Raw genomic sequence first — 27,516 nt, forward strand, 5'->3', positions numbered from 1 at the left:
CTATTCCCAAAATATTGTGACATTTTTGTAACACCCTGTATATGAAAATACCCTTAAAGCAAATGTTTGTTGATTGCTTTACAAGGATTCTAATTTAACGCTGGTTTAGACGCATTACATACACATCTTTTTTTAAAATGAAAATTCATTCAGTATTTTTCTGGATGTGGTACCGGACGAATGAAATGCAATCGTCTAATGACTGCAGCACGTGATTCATGTATTTTGATAAATACAGTATATATACATACTGGTACTGGTTTAGAAAATAGTAATAAGACGATATAACGATCTCTTCTTGTCGTGGAGCAAGAGACCTTTGTTCGGCTTTTAAAACTCAAAATCTTTGACTCAGAAATAATCTTAAGATATTGAAAGGAAATAAATAAGTTGCTCAATAGCTTAACTACTTTTTCGTAGTATGATTTCCATCTTTTAAACTAACTAAGTTATGCCATCCATTAGATTAAGGCTACTTTTAGACGGAAGCATTTCTCGTAGCAAAAATCGTATCATCGATATCCTACCGTGTAAAGTAGCAAATGCTATAGCATTTCCCATGCCATGGCATATCCTATGGCATTTCTTGTCGATAGGACCTGCTCTATTTCGTAGCATTTTCCCCAGCATTTCTGCTCCGATTGCAGCGCCGTGGTGTGTTAAAAGGAAGCGATGTGTGGGAAATTGAATTGTAGTAAAGAAAAATGAGTTGGAGTCGAAATACTATTATTATGTTGATTAAAAAATATGAGGAACCTCCTTGTTTGTACAAAGTTAAAAGCGTGCAGTTTCACTATACGGATACACACAGAAATTCATTAAAAAAACTTTCTCGTTTCATTTATTGGTGTGCTCTTGCATTCTCCGGTGCAGGTTCACTTTAACAGGTGGTAACGCGTAGTTTTACTATACGGATCCATAGTATAAGTAGTAGTAGTAGGAGGAGGAGGAGGAAGAGGAGTAAGTAGTAGTAGGTGTATTCATAGTAGTAGTAGTAGTAGGAGTACTTAGTAATAGTAACAGTAGCAGTAGGTGTAGTAGTAGTAGGAATAGGAGTAGGAGTAGGAACGGGTAGTAGTAGTTGTTGGAATAGGAGTAGTAGTGGTAGTAGTAGTAGTAGTAGCAGTAGTGGGAATGGGTTAGAAGCTCCGAAGGGGATGGTTGGGTTCTGTTTTCGATACAAAATGGGGAAATTACAGACTTGCCAAAATTTTATGGCAGCTTATTGAAAATTACGTGCATTTCAGGTTCGACTTTAATTTCTATATTTCCACATAAATACGCATCTCAGATTGGAATGCACACCATATTTCCATTACTTATACACTACTCTATTAAAACATTAGAAATTTCTTCTGTAAATTTTAAAATCTATGGATCTGTATAGTATAACTGCACCGTTAAAAGCCCTTTGTATCATAACCATATGCGAAAAAGGGCTTTAGAAGAATAGTGACTGAAATATCTGTTTTTAGTTTTGGAGCCATAATTGCGCTCTTCTCCAGTGATTTGTTTGCTACGTCACGACAAAATGCTTATCAAAATGCTACCGTGTAAGAGCACAGTATATTTTTGATGCCATGGAATATTATATGAGATTTTTGGCAGCACATCTGCTACGAGAAATGCTACGATAAATGCTTTCGTCTAAAACTGGCCTAAGACACTATTACATCTTTGTTGTAGGACAATGTACTACGAACTTCTAAGAGACTTTTGTGGCGATTATGAGGAATCCTGCGGTACTTCAACATAATTTTTATAGAGGTAGTTGCTGAGTACTTGAAATTATATACCCATAGCCAAACTGCCTGTATAAAAATTGTTGCGTGAGTATCTTAGGATTACGAAACATGGATTATTGGATAGTTCACATATTAGTTCCTAAGTGAAGTCTTGACCCGACTATGGTAGGTCCCATCGTTTTGGAGCTATGGACCTTTAAAGTTAATTTTTTTTCATGTTTTCGGCAGCCTATAACTCCGAAAGGAAGCATTTGTGCACCCAGGTTGGTCTATACTTTTTGTGTTATCTTGGTGTCAGGAATCACCTCCCAAACGTTGATGTTCTTGATTTGAAACTCCCTATATAGATAGATAGATAGATAGATAGATAGATAGATAGATATACTGGGTGTCCACCATTTTGTATCCGTTTGAGTTATCGTTTTGGTACAAGGAAATACTGTTAACAGGTTAGGAATTCGTCCATTCATACCCCTTTCGAGCCATCTTCACTCGGCAGATTATCCGGGAATCCCTATGCTCCTTTGGGGAATCCCTTCCGCAGGCATTGCAAGATTATGAAACATGCATGTTTAACCAGAGCAGGTATGACTTCGCTGGTGAGTTTTCAAACCGCACCGTCTACGTTGAATAGTTTCTGAAATATACGCCTTTGAAGATTCATTTCCCATGGTTTTGGCGCCTTATATCTCCGAAACAACGCGTTTACGGACCCATGTTTACTAAGCGTTCTTGTTTCTTCGTATGAGAGGATTTACCTCCCGACCTGGAATTTTACCTGGAATTTTTTGACACCCGATATATATATTAGAACCCCTGGATATCTCATGATTTTTATTAACATATGAGCAGCAATATTATGGATCAGAAATTTTAAGTATAGTTTTGAATAAATTGTGCCAATGAAAAACTAATGTTCTTTACTCTGAAGGGCCAAATTTCCAAACATCTTAGAGGTACTACTGTATATATTAATGGACTGGGCTAAATTTACGTTTTGAGGTATGAATTCTTCTTTTGTTTCTTCCAGGGAAAAACTTCTGTTAAGAAAAACAGTTACGCTCCTGTATGGAACGAACAAATAATATTCACGGAAATGTTCCCCCCGTTGTGTCAGAGAATAAAAATCCAACTTCGAGATAACGATCCTGTTAACAACACCATAATAGGAACGCATTTTATAGATCTCAAAACTATATCTAATGACGGAGAAAAAGGTAAGCAACTTTTCTTAAAAATGTATTCTTTTTCTTATAAGTTAACTGTCACAGCAAGGGAAATTCAACATTTAAGAAAGTATAGTATGCTTATATCCTAAATTTAGGTTTGCAAAATATATTGATTCTGTTCACTTTCAGGTTATTTGCAACATTGAACGCTTGAAGTTATTAAGGACATCAAGAAAAGAAGGCTCTCAATTCGACCAGTTAATGTATGTTCTGGGTATATTCGCGCATATCTTCCACATATGTGCACCGATTTTGATGATTCGTTATGTATTTGAAAGAGCATTACTCACCGGTGGATTATTATAAATTTCTTTAGAATCTGATCTTAATCTTTGGAGCTAGGCTTGGAAACGCCTCAACGGATCCTGGGTTATGACAAAGTAACGAGCTTATAGGCAGCCATACATTCTTTGCCGTGATTATGATACATTTCTAATTGTGATAAACCAGGGGCCTCATTCCATAGCAGTTTGTGTCAACGCCACGAAAATTTGCGTTTTAGTTTGCGATAGTTTGATATAGCAGTTGGGCTCTATAATTACTTGTTGTACTTTTTGTGTCGTATTGCGATCCGCTAATTTTGCGAAGGGCGTTACGGAGTGACGCTCCAGGTAAGCAATTAGTTATAAATCAGATATGAATAAAATAAAATTAGAAATGCTACAAGAAAGTGTACTACGGCAATTTTTCTCCTTCCTCTATTTAAATACCCCAGTCCATAAGCGTCGGTGACTACCGATGGGCAACTAGTGACATCTCAATCTCGCCAAAAAAATTAGCTGCCCCGCAGAGACGATAAGCGGTGACCTTACTTTCGTTTTGGAAACTATACCACCAGCTGCCGAAACGCCAATGAACCACAAAATTACTCCCACAAAATATGTTAAATCGCCTATATGCATGATTTGTTTGCATTAAGATGAGTCTAAAGAACACTAAAAAATAGCAACCGGGTGGGTGCGAACCACCAACCTTATGATTACTAAACGCATGTTCTTCCGACTTCGCCACGGAGGCGATGAAGAAAACCTCGCTTGTAGAGGGATAAATCGTTGAGATCTTTTAAATTTGGCCAATCAGAGTGCTCCTTTAACTATGTATATTCAACGATAACCGTTTGGGATAAGATAAAATGCGTTCATCATGCAAGTTTACAACAAAATGATGCATGTCTATTTACTTTATTTCACAGTTCTCCCTTATTCACTTTTTTAATGATCGGCGACAGTTGACATCTAAATTCATACAACTATACGCACTCATCTCAAGAATTTTCACTTCATGATGTAGAGGCAGGGGTTACTCACTTTAGGAACAAGTCGTCAGGAGAAAATAATATATAATAATAATGACTGCCGATAGTTCGTGTTGATCCCTTCCCGATTCTCCGTGACGAATCGAAGAAGCGCAGACCAAAATGAAATCCTCGTTTCTAAGCGGTGCTAACTTCAACACCCTGACTCTAGATATCTGTTTTGAATCGATGAAACCCTGCCCCCAGTGACACACTAGCGGCAATCCTTTGACGCGTCATTATATCGACGACCGACATTACCGGCATTTACGGCATGGGATAACCTTCCCAATTTCTTGGAGACCGTTCGTGTAACATTCATTGCGAGTGATAAGTTCTAATTAGTAATACGAGAATATAGCATATTACCACAAAATATCAAAAGATCCTAAATGATCTCCAAACATAGTTTGAAGTAGACAGCTTCGTGCTTAATGAATCAAAAATTAAAAAAATAAGTAGAATCTTAGCAATCCTCCCTCTTACTAATTTCAACCCTGAACTGTAGAAGTAGAAGAATAAAACACACACGATCATGCGCGCCGACTACGTGGGTGCTCCGGAGCTCCGGTACCCACACAAATAATCTTCTGGGTGCGGCTTACCCACAGGATTTTTAGTTTGAACCTGGGTTTGAACCCGTTTCTCTTGCGTTTAAATCAACCGTGTTACCGACTGAGCTATGGCAGCCCCAACTTATCCTTATAGTAGAGATAGTTGCTGAGTACTTCGACTTAAATGCCCGTAGCCAAACTCCCTCTGTAAAAATTGTTGCAGAAGTACTACAGGATTCTGAAACTTGGATAGGGCACACACTAGTTCCTAAGTGAAGTCTTGACCCGACTATGGTAGGTCCCATAGTTTCGAAGCTATGGGTAGTTAAAGTTCTTTTTTTTTATGTTTTCGGCAGACTAACTCCGAAAGGCAGCATTTGTGCACCCAGATTGGTCTATACTTTTTGTCTTATCTTGGTGTCAGGAATCACCTCCCAAAAGTTGTTGGTGTTGTTTTAAAACACCCTATATATATATATATATATATATATATATATAGATAGATAGATATAGATATAGATATAGATAGATAGATAGATAGATAGATAGATAGATAGATAGATAGATAGATAGATAGATAGATAGATAGATAGACGATCAAGGGAGGGGCTAAACCATAATTTGCCGTTTTATCCAGTGTAAACCTGAGCGTCAAGGGGTGCTATAGCCCCTTAGCTCCCCTTGGATCGCCCTTGGATATAGATATAGATGAAATTCCGGCTGAGTTAATTTTAACTGGAGGCGAAAAATTGTGGAACAAGATACACAAACTCATTCTCCTTATCTGGAACAAGGAAGAATTGCCACATCAATCATTGTTCCAATTCACAAGAAAGACGACAAAACTGACTGTAATAATTACCGAGGCATTTCTCTTCTGTCAATATCCTATAAAATACTTTCAAATATTCTATTAGCAAGATTGACCCCATACGCAGATGCAAATGTTGGAGATTATCAGTGCGGATTTAGACGAAATCGATCAACTATCGACCAAATATTTTCCATTTGCCAAATACTCGAAAAAAAGTGGGAATACAATACCCCGGTACATCAACTATTTATTGATTTTAGAAAGGCGTACGACTCGGTTAGGAGAAAAACATTATACAACGTTCTTACAGAACTTGGAATACCGAGAAAGCTAATTAGATTAATTAAGATATGTTTAAATGAATTCCAAAGTAAAATCCTGGTAGGAAAACTTTGTCCACGAGCTTTCACGTCGAAAATGGTCTAAAACAAGGAGATGCGTTGTCGCCATTATTATTTAACTTTGTTCTTGAATACGCTATAAGGAAAATCAAAGATAGCAACCAGGGCCTAGAGTTGAACAGTATTCACTAGGTAATGGCATATGCTGATGATGTAAATTTAATAGGGGATGATAGGAGAACAATAGAAAGAAATTCAGAGATCTTATTAAACGGTTGCAGGGACATGGGTTTAGAAGTAAATGCAGAGAAAACTAAATACATGGAAGTGCGTCGGGACCCGAATACGGCAAATTATGGATGCTTTAAAATATTAAATAATACTTTTGATAAAGTGGATAGTTTCAAATATCTAGGTTCAATATTAACAGAGGAAAATCATATTCACGAAGAACTTAAATGTCAACAAAAAGCAGGGAATTCTTGTTATTAATCAGTTCAAAATCTTGTGTCGAGAAATTTGAAGCTTAAAATATATAAAATGATAATCATGCCTGTCGCTCTGTATGGTTGCGAAACATGGTCGCTTACTCTGAGGGAAGAACATAGACTGAAAGTATTTGAGAACAAGATCCTGAGACGAATATTCGGACCCAAGAGAAATGGGAATGGGGAATGGCGGAAACTTCATAACGAGGAACTACATAATTTATACGGTTTACCCAACATTGTTAGGGTCGTCAAGTCTAGGAGGCTTAGGTGACAGGTCATGTAGCAAGAATGGAAGAAAGTAGAAACGCTTTCAAAGTCTTGACTGGAAGACCAATAGGAAAACGACCATTAGGAAGACCTAGACGCAGATGGGAGGACAATATTAAGATGGATCTCGCAGAGATTGGAATACCAAGTAGAAACTGGGTGCAGTTAGCTAAGAATAGAAGTAAGTGGAGAGTTTTTGTGAACGCGGCATTGAACCTCCGGGTTCCACAGGCCATAGAGTTAGTTTTTTTTAAGTTATAGATATAGATATATAATCATGTAACAAGTATTTGATGGCAATCAAAAATGACTGAAAATCAAATTGTTTCAAAATTCCTTTTAGGTTTTAGAAACTATTGAAAACATACACAATTTTAGAAATGTGAAATTCGTAACATTTCAGATTTTAGAAGCTTTGTTCTTTTCAAAAATTATTTTCTTCTGCGTAATAAGAAACCACTACCAGTGTAAAATCAAATCTTTACACCACATCAATCATTTCTCTGCTTAAGCAAGCACAGTTTGGATGGAGAGGCGTCCGAATGAGGAGGGGGACCGCCATAACTGTGCCTCTGGTGCAGGCGAGATATACGTGTATTATTTGAAAAGAATTACGACTTATCTCTTCTTCCTAAGAGATTTTTCTTTTGTCATGAATTAATATATCATATCTGCTACCAATTTCGAAAAAGATTTTTTTTTTATCCCTTTCCGAAAAATATTCCACGGAATGAGATTCTGTAAAAGTTGGTATCACTGCTTTGGTTGCCTAGAAACAGCGTCAAAGACGGCGAACAAAACTTCACTTTGTTTTGTTTACATCACGTGCAACTAAACTAGCTGCTGGTTACAAGCTGTTCTTAACAACATAAGAATTTTCCAACACTTTCCAAAGAGGTTGAGGTAGTTCCAATGTTGACATCAGAAGCAGAAAGGCATTTCTCGGTGTCACAGGAAAGAAACTTCTCTTAAGAAATCACGTGAAAGAGGAAAGATAAAGAATGATAGGTATAGTGTCATATGAAAAGATTTTGAGAAGATAGATAGTTTTAACAAAAGAATGATCGGTGTCTTTCACAAGAGCCAATAATATAGGTGGATTGGGTTTTACCTAAACTGGTAACTAGGATATAGAAAGTAGATATAGTTTTGTCATTGCCACGTTTGTCACAGACTGCCATGTGTCTTGGAGATAGAAGCAGAGGGTATTATTTAGTTTCTCCCCAAATCACTTTGTAGTAAATCTGACTCATTTTACCAAGTATTTACGGTTCGTTATTTGTCACGGAATAAGTATATAGTATAAACCTGGTAAAGAAACTGCACTACAAAAAATACGAACGAACTTGTGCTAGATGGTTACTAAAAAAACACGAATGATAGCTAATCAAGTTTTGGCAGGAGTTCAGCAGGGGGCCGGGCCGTAGAGGTGGTGCAACCGTAGGGAACAGGCACGTCAGCGATGGTTGCTATACGTATAAATGAGGTCGTTTAGATCGGCGTACTATAAGTCACAGTATCAGTTCCGGAGCCTCAATGGTTTTGACAGAGATACTGAATGCCATTCGAAGTAACATTTATGTGGATTTCCTGAAGGTGTTCTTAAATGTAATAGCAAAGAGCAATTGCCCCTGCATCTTTGTCATCCAAGCTGTCTGTGGTAGTTGCGTGATTACATTATCTTTCGATGGAGTTACTATACAACGTTTGGTCATTAATGGATTAATTTTTAATGGAGAACCTTCCCACCGGTAAGCTGGGAGTCAGAATTAAAGGCGCTAAGAAGACTTTGTAAGACCGTAAGAGAATATTCCTTTAAATAAACAAATCTGTACTTATTATGTTGTCCCCTTTGGATATTCAACTTCGCATAATTAATGTAGATTAACTTTAGCTATGTACAATCTATAAATCTATTGTAAATGTAGGAAGTCAAGTCTCAGGCATTGTTCTTCTAACTTCCTGCTATCGAGTTTGTGTATCCGAAGTACCTTAAAACGAGTATTCTATTACTAGCTTTATCATCTATTTCGTGATGATTTACTTTAGGTCTGAATAATAGCAACTAGCAGACCTAGAGTTTTTCTTGCAAAACTTCCCTCCTAGTACCTTATGCCCTAGAAGCTCGTATTTTATTAGTCTTTACATTTTCACCAAGTGGCCTTATATACCGGAGTAGCTATTGTGACTCATTTTTAAAATGCAGGAGCTGGGTGCAGTCCGCTAATAGACAGGGTGTGTGTGGTACTGTTCTTGAACTTACATTTTCGATAATAGTCTAAGGTCATTTTTTTAGCACATTATAAGAAATTTGTACCAGCATTTACAGATAGTTATAAAATAATTGGAAGCACCTGTAGTTAGAAACACGTAAGATGTGCAAGGCGGTTAGTACTGAAGATACATACGCGCACCTCCTGGTTATTGTCAAGTGATCGCCTATAGCACGTCAGGTGAGGTAGAGCGGAGGATTGTGTTGAAGCAGCCAGATAGTTGTGATACAGAATAGGAGACTATTCTGAATTTCACAGAGTTAAATTGTGGATTCTGCTCAGTGGGCAACCAATCACAGCAAAAGTAGATTATATACTGGCAAAAGTCGAGCAACACCGGCATGAAACCAGTCGTGACTAGTGTTGTAAAATTTCCAGAAATTTTGAACCCGTTGGTGAAAACAGTTTTCCGGAAAAATTGGGAAAATAACCAAAATCCTTGTATTAGGTTAATTTTACTCGTAATGGAACAGTTTTTTTTTTTCGAACGCATGAAAAAATATAAGTTGAGAAATTCCAATATTGCGAATATTTAAAAAAAAAAAAAAAAAAAACATTCGAAGGTAAAACTGTTGTGATTATTCTCGTAAATTAATAGTCTGCACTCTTTTCCTTTATGTGCTTTTTATTCATTTATTCGTGGTTATGCATTACTTACAGAACTTTTACAGTTCCATACACGTCTACCATCACGAAGCGTTTCTATTGCAACAAATAGAGCTGAGATCTTAATATGCTCTTTGATCTGGTAAAATTTTGTTAATTTTAAGCAAAATAACTTCTTAAAAGAGTGAGCAGTAGGCAAATTTCACCAATACTCGTGCACTAAAACATATAATCACTATTATGTAATATTCTAATATAAACTTTATGTACAAAATTTTGTAGGTAAACAAATACCTGTTTTCTACTGCGACAAATTATCTAGATATATAAAAATAACGGAATATATTTGTAACTTAACAAGCCTTGAACTACCAAACCGATTTCGATAAAATTTTCAAGATAAGATAAGGTTCCGGCTTGGGATGGATTTTATCACTTCACTTTGAAGGTGCAACTTGGAGGAAGGAAGGGGGAATATATAATGAAAATGACCGATATTAGTGTCGAATCCAGTTTTCGGGGTTGCCGAGAAAAACAGTAACACTTCCGATGCCGTTTAAATCCGAATTCAGCGCCGCAACTTGGGGAAGGGAAAAGGGGTAAATAATCGGAAATGTTCTACTTTACTGTCGAATCTATAGTTTTCGGGGTCGCTCAAGTGAACAGTGACACTTCCGATGTCATCTAAATCAAAATTCAGCCCCTGTTAGTAATCTTAAAGGGGGAAAGTGACATGTAAAAGTAATTTAAAATGACCGATACTACTGTCGAATTCATAGTTTTTGGGGTCCATAAGTTAATTTGTGACAGTTTCGGTGCCTTTTTATGTCCAAAATGGAACGTGTTCTCCCCGTGCGAAGAACGGGTATCCTCCTAGTCTTTAATATTAACGAACGGAAGTTTTATATGTTAAATTCTTTAATATTTCTCCTTGCTCAAATTTACTCACTTGTGCAGTGTATGTGTAAATAAGATTCTCTCTCTTTTTGAGTTCGAAAATATAGAAATAATAAAGAGGGATTTTTACCAGAAACCAGAAAGCTAAATATTAAAACCTGTTGCTTTAAGTATTTTTTCCGCTACCGAAATACATCGTATTGTATGCTACAGACAAGTTACAGCAAATAGGATTAGCATCACGCGAAGAAATAGCGTTTTTTTTTCGAATCAAAATTTTCGGAAATTTTACACAACACAAGGAAGATACGTGTCTCCATAAAATATGTATTTGATTTTAATATACCGGTATTAATTAAAATTATTCTGGCCCCATTTTTTAACATTTTCCTGCCATACAGCGGAAACCATAAAATTACTTAATATAATTTAAATGCGTCTATATAAATTAATCCAACTAGGATTATATTTGTTTCTTTTGTAGCCATAACTTCATTCTTTCACAGTGCTAAATTTAAAGGAGTGGTGCACGTAAATTTGTTGCTCCAAATTTTCCGTATTCTAGTACAAGGAACATAAGTACTCAATGATCTTAACTGTAAACTAGTAAATATAAAATAGTATTCATTTTAAAGGCATAATGTAGTAAAATATTCGAAAATTTCAAATTTTCCGGTTTTTTTCTCAAACTCGGGAGAAAAAAACGGTAAAAATCTTATTTTACCCAGTATTTCCAACTTTCACAACACTAGTCGTGACATCACCAAACAGTGTTATAAACAGTTCGTAGAACACTGGGTACAAAAAGAAGCACTACGTTTTGGGTTTCACATATATGAGTTAAAAACATTTACTCGGTCAAAATTTCTATCTCCAAATCTCTACTGAAACCTAACGAACTCGAGTCATTTCTGAAGCGGTTGATCATGAATGTAGCAACCCACATGCTTTATTTTTTGTTTAATTATGCTTTATTGTTAATTTCAATTATTATTTTACATTAATCGTGTATAATCATGGACGCTCGTAGGTAACGGCAGGGTGGGGCCCCACCCCCTCCCTGGCTCATAAGAATGTATTAAATTTCTTAGGATTTTCTTTATTCAAATAAAAATTCGAATCGTAATATAGCAACCAGGAATTTCAGCCCCCACACTAGAATTTTTTTTCGGTCGCCCATGTGTATAATTTATAATATTTACTATATATTAAATATTCTAAATATCTTGATCTATTTCTTAATATTTTATGCAAGCAGTTTCTTTCATTTTTGAGGAACTTTATACTTAATGCATTGTAAAGAGATATGCTTTACTCGAGTCATTTTTTTCTATCACTTGTGCCCGCCTTAGGGGTGCATATATGCAGAAAGGAAATGTAAAAGATGCCACCAAAAAGCACAGAAAGTGATCAAGTTCAAGAGGTAGGCATAACAATATAGTGTAAAGTTCTTGTGTACAATTCATTGTTGGCGGAAAGATCTCTTCTTTTCTTTTCTTTTTTTTTCTATTCTCCACATCAAAGGATTATACCGAAATGTTTACAGAAATAAAAGTAAGCTTTTCATTGTTGCATTGTTATGTTCTCAATGATTTTCCATTGTAAATATTAGTTTTAGAAAATATTAATACTGTGTGTTAAACTTGCAGTTAAACAGAATTTTACAAGAATTGTGCTATATATTGTAAATTATGCTTTATTTTCTAAAATTATGCTTTATTTTGCTTTTAAAATTACTTTCTTCTGGACCCTTAGACAACCACAACCATGTTCAAGGTACCAACCATATGTGTAAATTGCTGTTATGCTTTTAATGCTTTTGGGTTGCCCTAATCATGAGTGATGAAAAGTGGATAACCTACGACAAGAATGTGCAAGAAAAGATGTTGGTAGCGAAGAGAAGCTCCACAATCTATGACAAAACCGACACTGACATCCAAGAAAGTTATGTTGTTCGTTTTTTGGGATTGGAAGAGAATCGTTCAGAGACGCGGATCTATACTGTGGACAATTTAGCTCGAGTGCACCTAGCATTTCAGAAGAAACGGCCGGAACTTGTCAACAGAAATGTTGTGGTATACGTACTACACTGACAGCGCCAGACCCCATACACCTTTAACACCTGTTATAAATTGTGAAAACTTGGCTTGACTGGGAGCATATCAGGGATCTGGCACCGTCAGGGTATTATTTGTTTCAGTCTCTGCAGAACTCCCTGCATGGTGTTAAGTTCGCTTCAAAAGAAGCCTGTGGAAACAACGTGTCGCTTAGTGTGTTGAAAACAGATTTTGTGAGAAAAAAATGGATATGATAATTTTTTTTAAAAAAAGTGATAGTACTTAAGTATTTTGTTTTAAAAATAGCCTTAAAAAGCCATTAATATGTTTTTAATAACTTGTTCTAAGGGAAAACGGAGATAAAAATTAATGAAGCTTTTTAATTGTAAAAAAATCATAATGTAAAGTTAAAAACTAATGAAAATTGGTAATATAATGGGGATCCAGGCTGGCGAAGGGAGGTAAAAAAACGGAGGCAACCGAGACGTTAAAAAAAAATTACTTACGAAAAAACGTTGGACATCGGGTGAGAGGTTACCACATACTCCTGTAAGTTTAATTACTACCAGTAGTAAAAACTTAGCTAAGAAAGACAGTTTAAGCTATCAAAGTTTGGTTTCCTAGCGAAAACGGTTTATTTAACTAGTAACTCAAATATTATTCAAATAATCTCATTATCATCATTTAGTACATGTTAAAATTCTCTTGATGTAAATAAAATTGTTACTATGCATTTTTCAGGTAAATCAAATTCTTTTCCTTTACTCCTACAAAATAATAATAATAATAATAAAACTACCTCTCATGCACAGGTACGACAGCGTAAAATACTATTTAATAGCAAATTATATAAACTAAAATCATATACCAAATTAATCAAAATATTTAATTAATCATTTTTATTAATCATCAGAAACCACAGAAATTTTATATCGACGTGTTGCCGCAAAAGTGCCAGGTCATCGAACAAAATGCTACATATGTGGTTTCAAGTCACAATAAATGTATCCAGAGACGAATATTCGGATCCAAGAGGAACGGGAATGGGAATAGCGGAAACTTCATAAGAAGAAACTGCATAATTTATGCCCTTCACCAAACATTGTTAGAGTCGTCAAGTCTAGGAGGTTCAGCTGGGGAGGTCATGTAGCCAGAATTGAAGAAAGTAGGAACGAACGCTTTGAAAATTCCGACTGGAAATCCAATCGGAAAACGGTCATTAGGAAGACTTAGAAGCATATGGAAGGACAATGTTAAGATGGATCTCGCAGAAATAGGAATACTAAGTAGAAAGTGGATCCAGTTGGCTAAGAATAGATGTAAATGGAGAGCTTTTGTGAACGCGGCATTAAACCTACGGGTTCCATAGGGCATAGAGTTAGTTAATAAGTATATTTCCAATTTTGGCTTCCAACGGCTCAATAGCTATTTTCTTATAGACAGTCTTATATATAATTAGTGTTTTGAGGACATCTTGTATATTCAAAGCTAATGTAAACAAATAATTTTGTAAGTTCCATATGCAACATTAAAAAAAAAAAAAAATCCACTTGGAAACAACTAAAACCATAAACAATGGTACATGTCATACTTGATCCGTTGGATATTCGCACATGCTTGTTTCTATAACTTCGATATGATCTTCGACACTACTTGATTTAAGACTTGAATACCAGCCGAAGTTTTCACTTAACCGAGAAGACTTTTGTAACGAACGCATTAAATAAGGGTAATTCATGTTCGTTTGACTTTTCTATCAGTTCCCGTATTACCGGAGCAACCTCAACTGTGCTATAACCACTGTAAAATCAAGTTTGTCCTCTTGGTTGGGCAAGGTCTAACTACTTTTCCAATCGAAATTTCGTAACCTGCAGAGAAAAGTCTTACAGGTTTGTTATAAGGTTTTTTTTTTTTTTTTCTTATGCAGCAGTGTAATCATGATATAACTCAACCTCTTAACAGATTTTATAATTCAGTTCTAAGAACAAATTTTAACTTCTTCACCAAGTTCTTATTTTATATTTAATGCAGTTTCATCTTGTCCTGGTGTCTTTCCTTGTTTCTTGCTCCTTACAGTGTATGCAACTACAGTAAAACCTGTCTTCAACGGACCCTTTATTAAACGGAAAACTGTCTTAAACGGAAATATTTCACGGTCCCATGAATTTTGGAGAACAAAACGTGTAAAAAGTCCCTTCATTAAGCGGAAACTGTGTTACGCGGACAACGGAAAGAAAAATAAACATTTAACGGAAAATTGTGAGTTCCGGACAACAGCGTTTAGAAGATGTTTAGACATTTTGTGAGACATATACATTACACTGTCTGACATAAAATGTTCGTTTTCTTTTGTTAAGTATTCCTGGACAGTGTTGACCTTCTCCAACCACTACTCATATTCACCCCCACAAATTGTCCTTAATCCCCGCAACTTAATCAAGAATCATACGGAATGTCGGAAAGAAGAAAACGAGATAGAGGAAGAAGAGGAATACGATACCGAGTTCGAAGAAGAGTGTAGAATAAATAAATATCAAGATGCTCTCAGAAGTTTAAAGGAACTGCAAAAATTTGCCTTACGGAAAAATGATTCTGATTCACTTAATATAATTTCTCAGGTTAAAGTGTATGCGGAAAGTCAAGCAGCCAAGCAGCGATGTACACAGAAAACCCTGCTTGACTATTAGAAAAATAAAGAAAACGTGTGCATAGCAAATTTTGTATTCATTTTAATTTTTTGTGTATTTATTCGTAGAAGAAAGAAGTACTGTAATCGAACAATGTACGTACAGCAATATATTTTCTCAGTATGCCCCTTTATAAACATGTATTTAAAAAAAAAAAGAAAGAAAGAAAGGAAAGGTCTACCTCCACTAAGCGGAAACCTGACTTTAACGGAAATTTTTGCAAGTCCCGCTTGATTCCGCTAAAGACAGGTTTCACTGTACTAACTTCAACACGAGACTCATTTTCGTATTCTCTTGATTTTTGCCTTCTGTTGTTTTTGGTTCATCGCTTAAATGTAACTTGCTGTTAAATTGTCGAATCTTCTTCAATACTTCTTTGCGGGATTTTAACAGTTGCTTCACAATTTTGTCAGTGTGACAATGTGCTTTCATCCATTGCCTAAAGTTCCAGTTTACCTTCTTAAAACGCGTGCTGTTTTCAGTTGTTTCCTTACGAGGTTGCTGTTGAAATTTCTTGCATATCCTGTAATGCATTTCTGTATCGTTTTGCAAAGCTTCACTAATTATATCTTGGTTATTGTATTGCCACTATTCAGCTCCCTTCGTTTCATCAAACTGTTTATCTTCGGACATTCTCTTCTCATACTTCTTCGTCGTAATATTTCTTGTCTTTCTAGTGGTATCCATCAAACTTCATGATATTCTAAGTTTCTAAAACGTTTTCATCCTCCTCGAAAGCAACATTTTTTTCTTTTTTTTAAGCTTCGTTTGAAATGATTTACGCTTCTCCTGATTATTTTTCCTTTCTGCACATCTCTGTCGCCCTCCGAGCTTTCTTTATAACAGTTCGGTCTTCAGATGTAGTTTACTCCTTGCCACTCAATGGCCACTTACTATGTTAAACCTGCTGAAAAAAAACATTATAGACTTCAATCACGTATCTTCTCTTTGACATGAATTCGTAAGTTTCGTTTCTTTTTATTTCAATCAGGTGTTACCATTTGTGCGTTCTTTCCTTGAAGCAGTAATTCAAACGTATATCTCAGCTTTTCTGATTCTACTAAAGGGTTTCCACATTTATCTCTTTCGTCATTGCCGTAATTTTCCGTTGATATTTTCGTTTGGTGGTGGTTCGATTTCGGCGTTGAAATCCCCCATGATAATTTTTACGTTTTTATTATTATTATTATTATTATTAATCTTTCTGAAGTTTTTCATTTCCCCTTTTGAATGGCTTCTTGTAGGAGCATATACCCGATTCATTTATAGTTTACCTCTTGATGAGTTGGATAACAAACCTTGCTATTCGACTACAGGCTGTCAAATATCCAAAATATTGTTGTTCAATTTTTCGTTGATAAATCCAGCACCACCAGTCTTGACACACATTGATCCACTGTAATTGAATAAGTATCTGTTCTTCAGTTTGATTAGTTCTTCTTTCTGCGCTTAAACCGATGTTGTCCCAGATAATGTTCTTTCTCCAACTTCTGAAATCTTTATTCTAATAGAAGAAATTCCGCATTTGATGTAGCACTTGTCACTACTAAATGGCAATCTAGTCAACCCCGAGTATCACTAATGCCTTCGGCTGGCATATGATTCTATAGGTTGCCTTGTCCAGTCGCAATTCGGCCTCCAGACAATGAGGGCGCAATAGTTTTTATTTTGTTTTGGTTTGCTTTCTGAAGCTCAGTATCCCTTTTGAAAACCGTGGCTACATAAGCTGTGTACCTACAGGTTAAGGTGAGATTTCAAATTTTTTAATGATCCTTTACCGGAGATTAAACCCACAACCAAAGATGAATTACTTAACCAGCGGGGAGGGCCATGTTTTTATTTATTTATGTGTGTGTGTGTGTTGGGTTTTATGCATTTTAGTAACTTTTTGTTTAGGTTAGTTATTATTAGAACATAAGATCTGGTAACACTGAAAAGAAAAAAGTGTGTGTGTGTTCGATCTCGGTGTGCAAGGCCTTAACTGTGGACTTGTAATGACACTGAACCATTTTTTTGTGTAAAATTAAAGCTAATGTGTAACATCATTTCAAATACAGTCCACATTTTATATAATGACTTCTGTCGTTTGGAACCTAAAACCAGAGCGAAACATGGTTCATATCGAGCCGGATCGTGTGTAGATGTGGTGTAGTGAAAAATGAACTCGTCCAGCCTTTGTTTGCGAAATGGCGGGAGAGTGATTATTTCTAATAACTGTGATTGTTTTAGTGGCTGTGCTGTAGTTTGACTTTTTGTAGCGGTGAACATAAATACGTTGGTGTTTGTGTAAAATTAAGTATCAACATGGAAAAGTTACATGCGACGAAAACAGTAATAAAACGCGGAATTACAAGGTTAAAGAACAATGTTGGTGATACGTCATTAAGCCAAGTAGCCATTCAGTGCCATACTGACGAAGCAAGAGAACTTACTGCTGAATGTAAAGAATTATTCGTAGAATTATTAGATATCCAGTATAAAATGGCCTTAGAGCTGTATCTGGTAATTGTTAAATAAATAAAATTTGTAGTTATACGTAGCTAAAGAAGAAAAACTTGCAGCTTTGGAAAATGAGATCAGTGAAATGGAGGATACTTTGAACCAAATTAGTGAAACGTTACTAGAGCGAAAGGCTAGCTCGCACTAGCATTCTCAGAATAATTCAGGTAGTTCACTCTCCCATTCTGAAGTGCGGTTACCGAAGTTGGACTTGCCCAAATTCAATGGTGTTTTAAGAGAATGGACAACATTTAGAGATTTATTCATAGCAGCAGTGCACAAAAACACTAATTTAAGTAACGCACAAAAACTACAGTATTTAAAATCATATGTAGTTGGTAAGGCTAGCATATTAATTCAAGGAATTAGCATTTCAGATTATAACTATACCAATGCTTGGGACGTTTTAGTTGAACGTTATGACAGCAAACGTATGCTTGTAAATGACTCAATTGGACGGCTGCTGAGTCAAGAAAGGGTGGACAAAGAATCCAGTGTGCAGTTACGGAAGTTTCTCGATACAACAAATGAATGGGTGCGTGCTTTAAAGGTTTTAAAAATTCCAGTTGAAGCTTGGGATGCAATATTAATTTATATAGTGGTGGACAACCTGGATTCCACTATCACAAGAAATCCACTAGTTCGTTTCATACTGAATCTGTGTTTAAGTGTTTTTTTGGTTGGCAGGGTGTGATAAATTTGTAAAGTTAGAGCCAACAGAGCGCCATAGTTTTGTTAAGAAAAGATGCTTGTGTTTTGTTTGATTCAGTGATCAGCAGAAGATAGGGGTCTGTGGTAGCAGGTCAAAGTGTAGAGTGTGCCATAATAAACATAGTGAGTTATTGCACTTCGAGAAGAAGGAAGGAGCGCAGTGACAAAACACAAACGAAGTGAGATCCCATAACATGCATTAAAATCATCCCACGCAGGTGCTGCTTTCAACTGCGTTGGTAAAAGTAAAAAAAAACAAAAATGGTGGCTTTCAAACATGTCGTGCTTTAATATATTCAGCTAGTGAATGTAGCTTCATAACTGAAAATTGTTGACAACAGTTAGGCTTACGAAAAGAAAAATGCAGTGTTGATATTTCTGGCATAACCAACACACAGGTATCACGAGCCCATTCGGTTGTTAATCTTGAGATTCAGTCTCGAGCAAATGAATCCGCTGATGTGTTTAGTACTAATGCTATTGTAATCCGAAAGATAAGTGGGGGATTTGCCTAAGATTTCATTGACAAACATGAACCAATGGTCACACATAAAACATTTATTTTTAGCTGATCCTAATTTCCACGTAAGTAAACAAGTTGATATTCTGTTGGGTACGGGTATATTTCCTTTGTTAATTGGAGTCGACAAAAAGGTAGGGAAAGAAGATCAGCCTATCGCAATTGAAACAAAGTTAGTATATGTTGTGTGTGGAAGGTTAAGTTCAGAATGCAATTATGACAAAAAAATAAGGTGTCATTTTGTATCTAATAATCTAGATCATTGTTTGAAGAGATTTTGGGAAATTGAAAAGGTTCCTTCTCGTTATCATTTAACGGAAGATGAGAAAGCATGCGGTTTGCAATTTGATAATACGCATTATCGAAATTCAGAAGTTAGATACGTAGTGAAACTGCCATTTGCAGAGAATAAATATCAGTTAGGCACTTCAAAGGAAATAACTGTTAATCATTTGTTGTCGAATGAAAAATGACATGCTGCAGAAGAAATATACGGAATTTATGCATGAATATTTAGAATTATGTCATATGGAACTTGTAAATAATTGTAAGAGTCCAGATCCTGCTAAAATTTGTTATCTGCCGCATCATACTGTGTTTAAGGACAATAAAATCAGAGTTTTTTTTTTTATGCTAGCGCTAAGATCAGTACAAGCATATCATTAAATGATTTATTGTTAGTAGGTCCAAAGTTGCAAGGAGATATAACTCCATTACTCATTAGATTTTGGGGTCACCAAGTAGCATTAAGCGCAGATATTGTAAAAATGTATAGACAAATTCGTGTTGACGATAATGACGTTGATTTACAACGTATTGTCTGGCGTAGTTCTACCAACGAAAAAATACAAGAGTATAGATTGTTGACTGAACATATGGTACAGCATGTGCGCCATATTTAGCCACAAAATGTTTACAGCAATTGGCGAAAGATGAAGGTCATAAATATCCGTTTGCTTGAAATGTAGTATTACGAGATTTCTTTGTACATGATGTTCTGTCTGGAGCTGACAATGTTGCACAAGCCATAGAGTTAAAAGAACAATTAATTGAATTGTTAAAAGAAGGTGGCTTCGAGCGAAGCAAATGGGCTTCTAACAGTAAGAAGTATTTTATTCAATGTCAAGAGAAAACAGTGAAAGAAAAGTTTCTTTGACATTTGAAAGTGATGCAGTAAAGGTGCTGGGAATTCAGTTGTGTCCCAGTTCTGATTGTTTTTCATTTTGTGTAGTTAAGCCTAAGTGTAAGGATATATTAACAAAATGGGTGTTATTGTCAAATGTAGCTCAATTGTACGATTGTCTCCAATTACTGTAAGGGCTAAAATTCTTTTGCAAGAATTATGGATATTAAAGCTAGATTGGGATGATGAATTATCAGAAAATGTAAGGTTAATGTAGGAGCAATACTGTTCTGAGCTTCCATTAATTGAGTCACTTAAAATCAAACGTTGCTTGATGCAGCCAAATGCAGTGAAATTACAGTTGCTCGGATTTTCGGACACAAGTGAAAAAGCGTACGTGGCAGTAGTGTATTTGCGTTCTGTGTATTCAGATGGTCATGTAGAATGCAATCTTGTAGTAAGTAAGACAAAGGTAGCGCCATGCAAGAAAATTACTTTACCTAGATTAGAACTTTGTGGTGCATTATTGTTAACTAGATTGATTAATGTAGTAAAAGAGGCGTGCTTGTTCCCGGTGGATGATGTATTGGCTTTTACAGACTCTACAATAGTATTGCCATGGCTGTCATTCCCTCCTAGCAGGTGGCAGACTTTCGTAGCCAATTAAGTAGCAGAAATTCAGGAATCTCTTCCTATAAATAAGTGATCTCACATGAACTCTCAATTAAACAATGCAGATAACGCTTCCCGAGGGCTTGCAGTAAAACATTTAATAAATAATGAATTTTGCTGGCATGGCCCCGAATTTCTCAAACAAACAGTCTTGCCAATCTGCAAAACAGAGGTGTTTCATCCTGATATTATCAATGTACAGAAAAGACAGGCAGTAGTTATGCATTCTGTAATATGTACGGAAATGATAGGAAAAATTTCATCATTTTCTAGGTTGCTAAGAACAGTAGCGTGGTGTCTAAGATTTGTTCACAATTGCAGATCGTCAAGTAAGTTGAAAGGAACTTTGAGTAGTAGTGAATTAAGTCAAGCCTTGATTACCTTAGTAAAAGTAGTGCAAGCCTCAAGTTTTCAAACAGAAATTAGAAATTTAGAGAACAAAAAAGAACTCAGCAATAAAAGTAGATCATTGAATTTGAAGCCTTTCTTAGATGAACACGGAGTTCTACGTGTAGGAGGTAGACTACGTAATGCTCAAATTTCCGAAAGTCAAAAATTTCCAATTGTGCTTCCAGTAAACATCATTTTATTGAGTTGTTAGTACAGAATGAACATTTACAAACATTGCATGGAGGTGCAAAACTGATTTTAGCCAATTTGCGTCAAAGATTTTTTATTCTACGAGGCAGAGATGTTGTAAGGCGTATAATAAAAGGTTGTGTAAAATGTCATAGTTTGAAAAGAACACGACTACACAGTTGATAGGTAATTTGCCGTTAGCTAGAGTTACTTCTGGTAAAGTTTTTGCTTATTGCGGAATTGATTATGCTTTGCCCATGTTAGTTAAATCTAGTAAGCATAAAGGCCATACATCTTGAGCTTGTGAGTGATGCTAGTATTGAAACATTTCTTGATGCCTTACGAAGATTTGTATCGCGTAGAGGAAAACCATTGCATGTATATACTGATTGCGGTAGCAATTTTGTTGGTGCCAATGTAGAGTTAAAAAGATTATTGAAATTTATGTTAGATGTACAACATAAGGAAAGGTTATCAGAATTTGTTAGCAGTCAAGGTATTGAATGGCATTTCAATTCTCCTACAGGTAGTCACTTTGGAGGACTCTGGGAAGCAGGTGTAAAATCTGTAAAATATCACAAAACGTATTGTTGGTATTGTAAAGTTAACATACGAGGAGTTGTATATAGTGTTAACTCAAATTGAGGCATGTTTGAACTCAAGGCCTTTTTTTACTCCATTGTCTAGTGATCCTAATGATTGGCATATATTGACACCAGGTAATTTTTTGGTTGGGCAGGCATTATTAGCTGTACCCAGTGAAGAATGTACAGTAGGTAGGATAAATTTGATATCTAGGTGGAAACTTGTTCAAGGCTTGGTTCAAACATTCTGGAAACAGTGGCGATCGGAATATTTGTCAAGGTTACAGTAGAGGCCTAAATGGTTGTTACAAAAAGAAAATTTGAGGGTTGATAGCATGATTTTGCTGAAGAACGATCATTTGCCACGGCAGCAATGGAAACTAGGTAGAATCACAAAGGTTCATATGGGTACAGATGGATTGGTACGTGTGGTAACTGTGCGCAGTGCACAAGGAGAATATAAGAGACCTATTTAAAGGTCTTGATCTTGCCTTTTGAGCAATTAAATGAATCGTAAATTGTATTGCAGTTATAATATATAAATGTATATGTTGAAGTGGAGACTTCAAGGGCGGGGGCATGTTGTGTTTTATGCATTTTATTAACTTTTTGTTTAAGTTAGTTATTATAGAACATAAGATCTGGTAACTCTGAAAAGAAAGAAGAAGTGTGTGTGTTCGATGGCGGTGTGTAAGGCCTCAACTTTGGACTTGTGGTGGCACTGAACCATATTTTGTGTAAAATTGAAGCTAATGTGTAACATCATTTTCAAATACAGTCCACATCTATATATATAAAAGAGAACGCACAAATCCTTTGTTACCTCATCACGCTAATACGGCTGAACCAATTTCTTTTATTTTTGGGGGGTTATTAGGATTTGGACCCTAGATGGTTTTTATCATATCACTTTAATTTTTAATTACCAGTGTCTTGAGATAATTGACCATTCAAGTGTCCATAACGTACAAATCCTTTGTTAGTTCATCATAGGTAAAAATAAACGTATTTATATGCAACCCGCATGACCGTGTCACTCGGCGGGTTAACATAAATGACAGGCGATATAATGTTAACATTTACTGCAATCTACTATGGTTTTTATCATATCACTTGAAAGCGAAAACTTCCGGGGTGACCGCAGCGAAGCGGGGCGGGTTAACATAAATGACAGGCGATATAATGTTAACATTTAATGCAATTTTCTATGGTTTTTATCATATCACTTGAAAGCGAAAAAGTAAAAATTATCTAAGTAACAAAGTTTATTGCGTTCCGGGGTGACCGCAGCGAAGCGGGGTGAACGCTGCTAGTTTTTAATATAATGACTTCTGTCATTTAGAACCTAAAACCAGAGCGAAACAGTGTGTGTGTGTGTTTCGATAATTGGTAAGAAAAGTTGGTAATGCTTGACAAACGACCACAGTTTTGATCAAGCATACGATTCTAAACGTTGCCTTGTCCAGTCACAATTCAGCCCCAAGGAATGATCCGAGGTTTATCGTGTTTTGACGATTGGTAACACAAATCTGGGATTGCATTTAGTATCTCCCCCAAATCCATCAACGGCTCCGGAGCCGGTACTGTGGCTTATAGTGAGCTGTTGAAGACAACCTCGTTACGGCTCGAGCCACCATTTTGCGCTCCTGCCCTGACTCGGTCAGATAGCATTCGCGCTTTTTAGTGGCCACCTAGCACAAATTTGTTTGTGTTTTATGCACTGTAGTTTTTATACCATACGTCCACACTGCATTTATACTCATTACTTTTATTTATTTATTTATTTGCCTGTTTTGCATACAAATGAGAGTATTCTCGAGTACGCGTACAGTTGTCAAAATTACAAAATAATTACATATATGCTATAAAAGAACTTACAGATAGAGTAATACATACATAAGTATGACTTTTATAAGCTTACACATTCATAATATAATTAAAAAAAAAGAAACATTTATACATTGTCTTCAAAAAACTCATTTACCGAGTAGTAACATTTATCTACTAAGAACTCGTGAAGATCAGATTTAAACATAGAATATGATTTGTTTTGCTTTAGAAAGTCAGGTAACTTATTGAAAATTTTTGTACAGTTAATATATACGCTTTTTTGAAAAAACGAGAAATTTTGGGGGATAACATGCAAATTATTAACGAATCGAGTATTGTATTTATGGACGTTATTGTTTTCAATAAATGTTTGTTACTTACGGTAAACAAGATAATTTTATATAGATACACACAAGGTAATGGTAATATTTTTTGTCCTCGAAAGATGGGCTTGCAAGAAGACTTTGGTGACAATCCAAACACAACCCTTATTGCTTTCTTTTGTAAGCAAAACGTGCTAATACATTCAGTAGAATAACCCCCCAAAAATAATACCGTAAGTTATTAAAGAATGGAATTTTGCATAGTACACCGAAACTAAAGCCTGTGTTGTGACATTACCTCTTAGTCTACGGAGACCAAAACAAATACTACTTAATTTTTTGTTGAGTTGAGAAATATGCTCATTCCAAATTAGTTTCGAACTAATGGTGACATCAAGAAATTTAGTTGAAATAGAAAAGTCGACTTTTTTGTTATTTACCATTACGTGGGGAATAAATTTATTTTGAAGAGGATAATCAAAATTTAGCAAGGAAGTTTTATCATTGTTTAAAACTAATTTATTGCTATTTAACCAGTTATTTAATCGTGAACACGCAGTGTTTAGATTATATTCAATACCATGTCGTGAGTTACCTGTAATAATAACATTGGTGTTATCAGCAAATAAAACACATTTATTAGGGAACATTTCGTGTGTCAAATCATTGATGTAAATAAGAAAGAGCAATGGACCAAGCACTGATCCTTGAGGTACACCAGTTAGTATTGTACCTTTATAACTACTAAACTTATGCATTTCGCCATTATTTTCGTTCGTAATTTGAACTATCTGATACCTATCCTTCAAGTAAGACTCGATCCATTTATTGGCAGTTCCTCTTATACCATAAAATCTTAATTTTTTGAGTAAGAGATCATGATTTACAATATCAAATGCTTTAGTAAGATCAACAAAGAGTCCAATTGCCCATTTTTTTTATTACTTATTGCATGCATAACAGTACTAAGAAAATCGAAAATTGCAGAATCGGTAGATTTGCCAGTTAAAAACCCATGTTGTGATAATGATATTAGATTATTGGAATGTAAGTAATTCCTTATCCTATTTGACATTACCTTCTCAAAAATTTTTGAAAATTTCTTGTTTTCTGCTTGAACACTGATTTAAATAGTGTAATTTTATGTGCTAATTACCTACAGGATGTTCTTTATTCTTTTACCCCCTTCGATCTATTGCAGGATGTAGATTAGTTTTATGAATGCCAGAATACACTTGAAATATCCATCGTCCTCCACCCCTCCCTAAGTAACGGAACACCAAAGGCGACCTAACGGAACAGCAAAGGTGGATTTACAAACTTCCTACACTTACTTCTATTGTGGTTTGACAAGCAGGCAGTGTAATAAGACAAGACAAGGACTTGCCGCTATCTTTTCTTTCGTTTATATACAGAGATTCCTCTCGGGTATTTTGTTGCAGTAAGTTTGTTCGATGCTGGAGACCTGGGTTTGATCCTACGTGGCAGTTTGTGTAGTTCGGATCGCACGTTATGTTGTAGGTCCACGTCTTCATACATAAATCGGTGTTAAACACCAAGTCGTCGTACCAGTCAACCAACCTTCATTTTTTAAATACTTTCCAGCATGAATCCTGTGTTATTTAGTAGTACTATTCGTCAGAAGTTTCCGAAAAAGAACCTGCTTCGTATACGTGAAGAAAATAAAAAACGTCCATACCTCAATAAATCTGTCTTTACTGGACTACCAAATGTCGTGAAATGTAGACACTGGCTGACAAACAGGCCAAGTGCAATAACAGAGTATGACTTCTTCTGCGAGGGGCAGTCAAAACCTTCCCGGAATTCTCTTGTAGCTCTTTATTACCGCAATATAAGTACTCATTTAGATAATCGCCTTCAAAGTAGGCATCGTCGGAACACACACACTTGCTCCATCGCTGGAAAAGCCAACGATAGTTATCTTTCAGTATTTTCCGAAGTTCCGCTGTCACGTAGGTTTCGATCTCTTCTACGGATGGGGAGCGCGGTGGCTCAGTGGTAGAGCGTTCACTTCCGCTGCTTGGGGTCCTTGGTTCGATCCCAGCTCGCGCCGTGTGGACTTTGTTGTGGACAAACACCGTGCTCCTGGGTTTTCTCGGGGTTCTCCCGTTTCCTCCCACTTTCTTCATTTCACTCATTTCTCATTATCACCGTCTCCTTTAGCCTAACCTGCATAACCGTGGGACGTTAAAGATTTCATTTCATTTCTTTCTCTTCTACGGAGATGAAACGGGTACTTTTGAAGTCCATTTTCAACTTCAGGAAGAGCCAAAAATCCGATGGAGCTAAAAGTGTTTTAAGACTATCAAAGTCTCTGCACATAAACGCGATGTTTGTGCGTTGCTCGAACTGCAACATTGCGCGAACTTACTGCTACACACTCACTCCTCTGTTCAGGTGCACTACTCGTACATTTCCTGTTATGACTTATCCATGATTGCCTCTCGTTTCGCACGTAACTGAAGTCCCCGTGTGTGCTTGTCCCTTGAAACGCTGTTCAACGTTAAATTTTCTTTCGGTTGAAACTGCCATATCACACACCTTGCAGTAGAGAGCACTTCCATCTGTTGTAAATACTTTTTCACCTCCAAATTCACTCACAAATCGTTTAAGCTTGGAAGCAGTACTCTGTTTTATCTTCGGCATTTTAACCAGATAAACTGCAGAATTAGGCGTCTACCAGCAGCTCACCAGAACAGTGACTGCCAAGATCACTGAAATCTCGTTCCTTCGCTTCATGTGACTAATCGCCAGAGACTGCAGTCTGCGGACGTTGGCCACACCTACTCCAACGAATCTTCGAACTAGAATCGTGTAGATGGAAGCATTCTGCTTCAATTCATTGTTTTTATAAGAAAAATGAGAAGAATAAATATTAAATATGCATTGTAAAATGCCCAAAAAACTGTAAAAAATGCACTTACATACAGAAATGGGCAAAAAATGCACAAACAATTTGTCTTAAATTACTTCTTTTTAATAAAACAGGATTTATAACACAACGAGCAATGTTTATACTAATCCAGAAAAAAGATGCAAAATCATCAAGATCCTAACACTTATCATATGTATAGTCAGTGACAAAAGTTCTTTCATTTTAATGAAATTAGTTTCGTAAATAACTTCTGAATGGAAGGATAATTTGAGTACAGTTTACAGTAAATTAAAAAGAATATAATTTTCTATACGTTCCAGCTATACTAGCGCTGTACAGTCAGCGACTAAAGTTCTTTCCGTTTGATGAAATTAGTTTCGTAAATAACTTCAGAATGGAAGGGTAGTTTGAGTACAGTTTTCAGTAAATTAAAAAGAACGTAATTTTCTGTACGTTCCAGCGTTACCACTGTTATTCCCAAAGTAAATTTTACGAATGGAGAGAACTTTTGTCGCTGACTGTAC

General features: G+C 36.0%; 1 protein-coding gene across 1 annotated transcript in view; it reads left to right on the forward strand.

The window, feature by feature from the left end:
* Positions 1 to 27,516, forward strand: part of LOC145673940 (otoferlin-like) — a 479,417-nt gene that overhangs the window by 266,565 nt on the left and 185,336 nt on the right. Inside the window, exon 10 of the mRNA XM_081743754.1 lies at positions 2,776 to 2,962. Within this exon, the coding sequence (XP_081599880.1) occupies positions 2,776 to 2,962 (187 nt within the window). The remainder of the gene's footprint in view (positions 1 to 2,775; positions 2,963 to 27,516) is intronic.

This window comes from Thermobia domestica, chromosome 17, assembly GCF_964235325.1.
Source record: "Thermobia domestica chromosome 17, izTheDome1.hap1.1, whole genome shotgun sequence".
NCBI lineage: Eukaryota > Metazoa > Arthropoda > Insecta > Zygentoma > Lepismatidae > Thermobia > Thermobia domestica.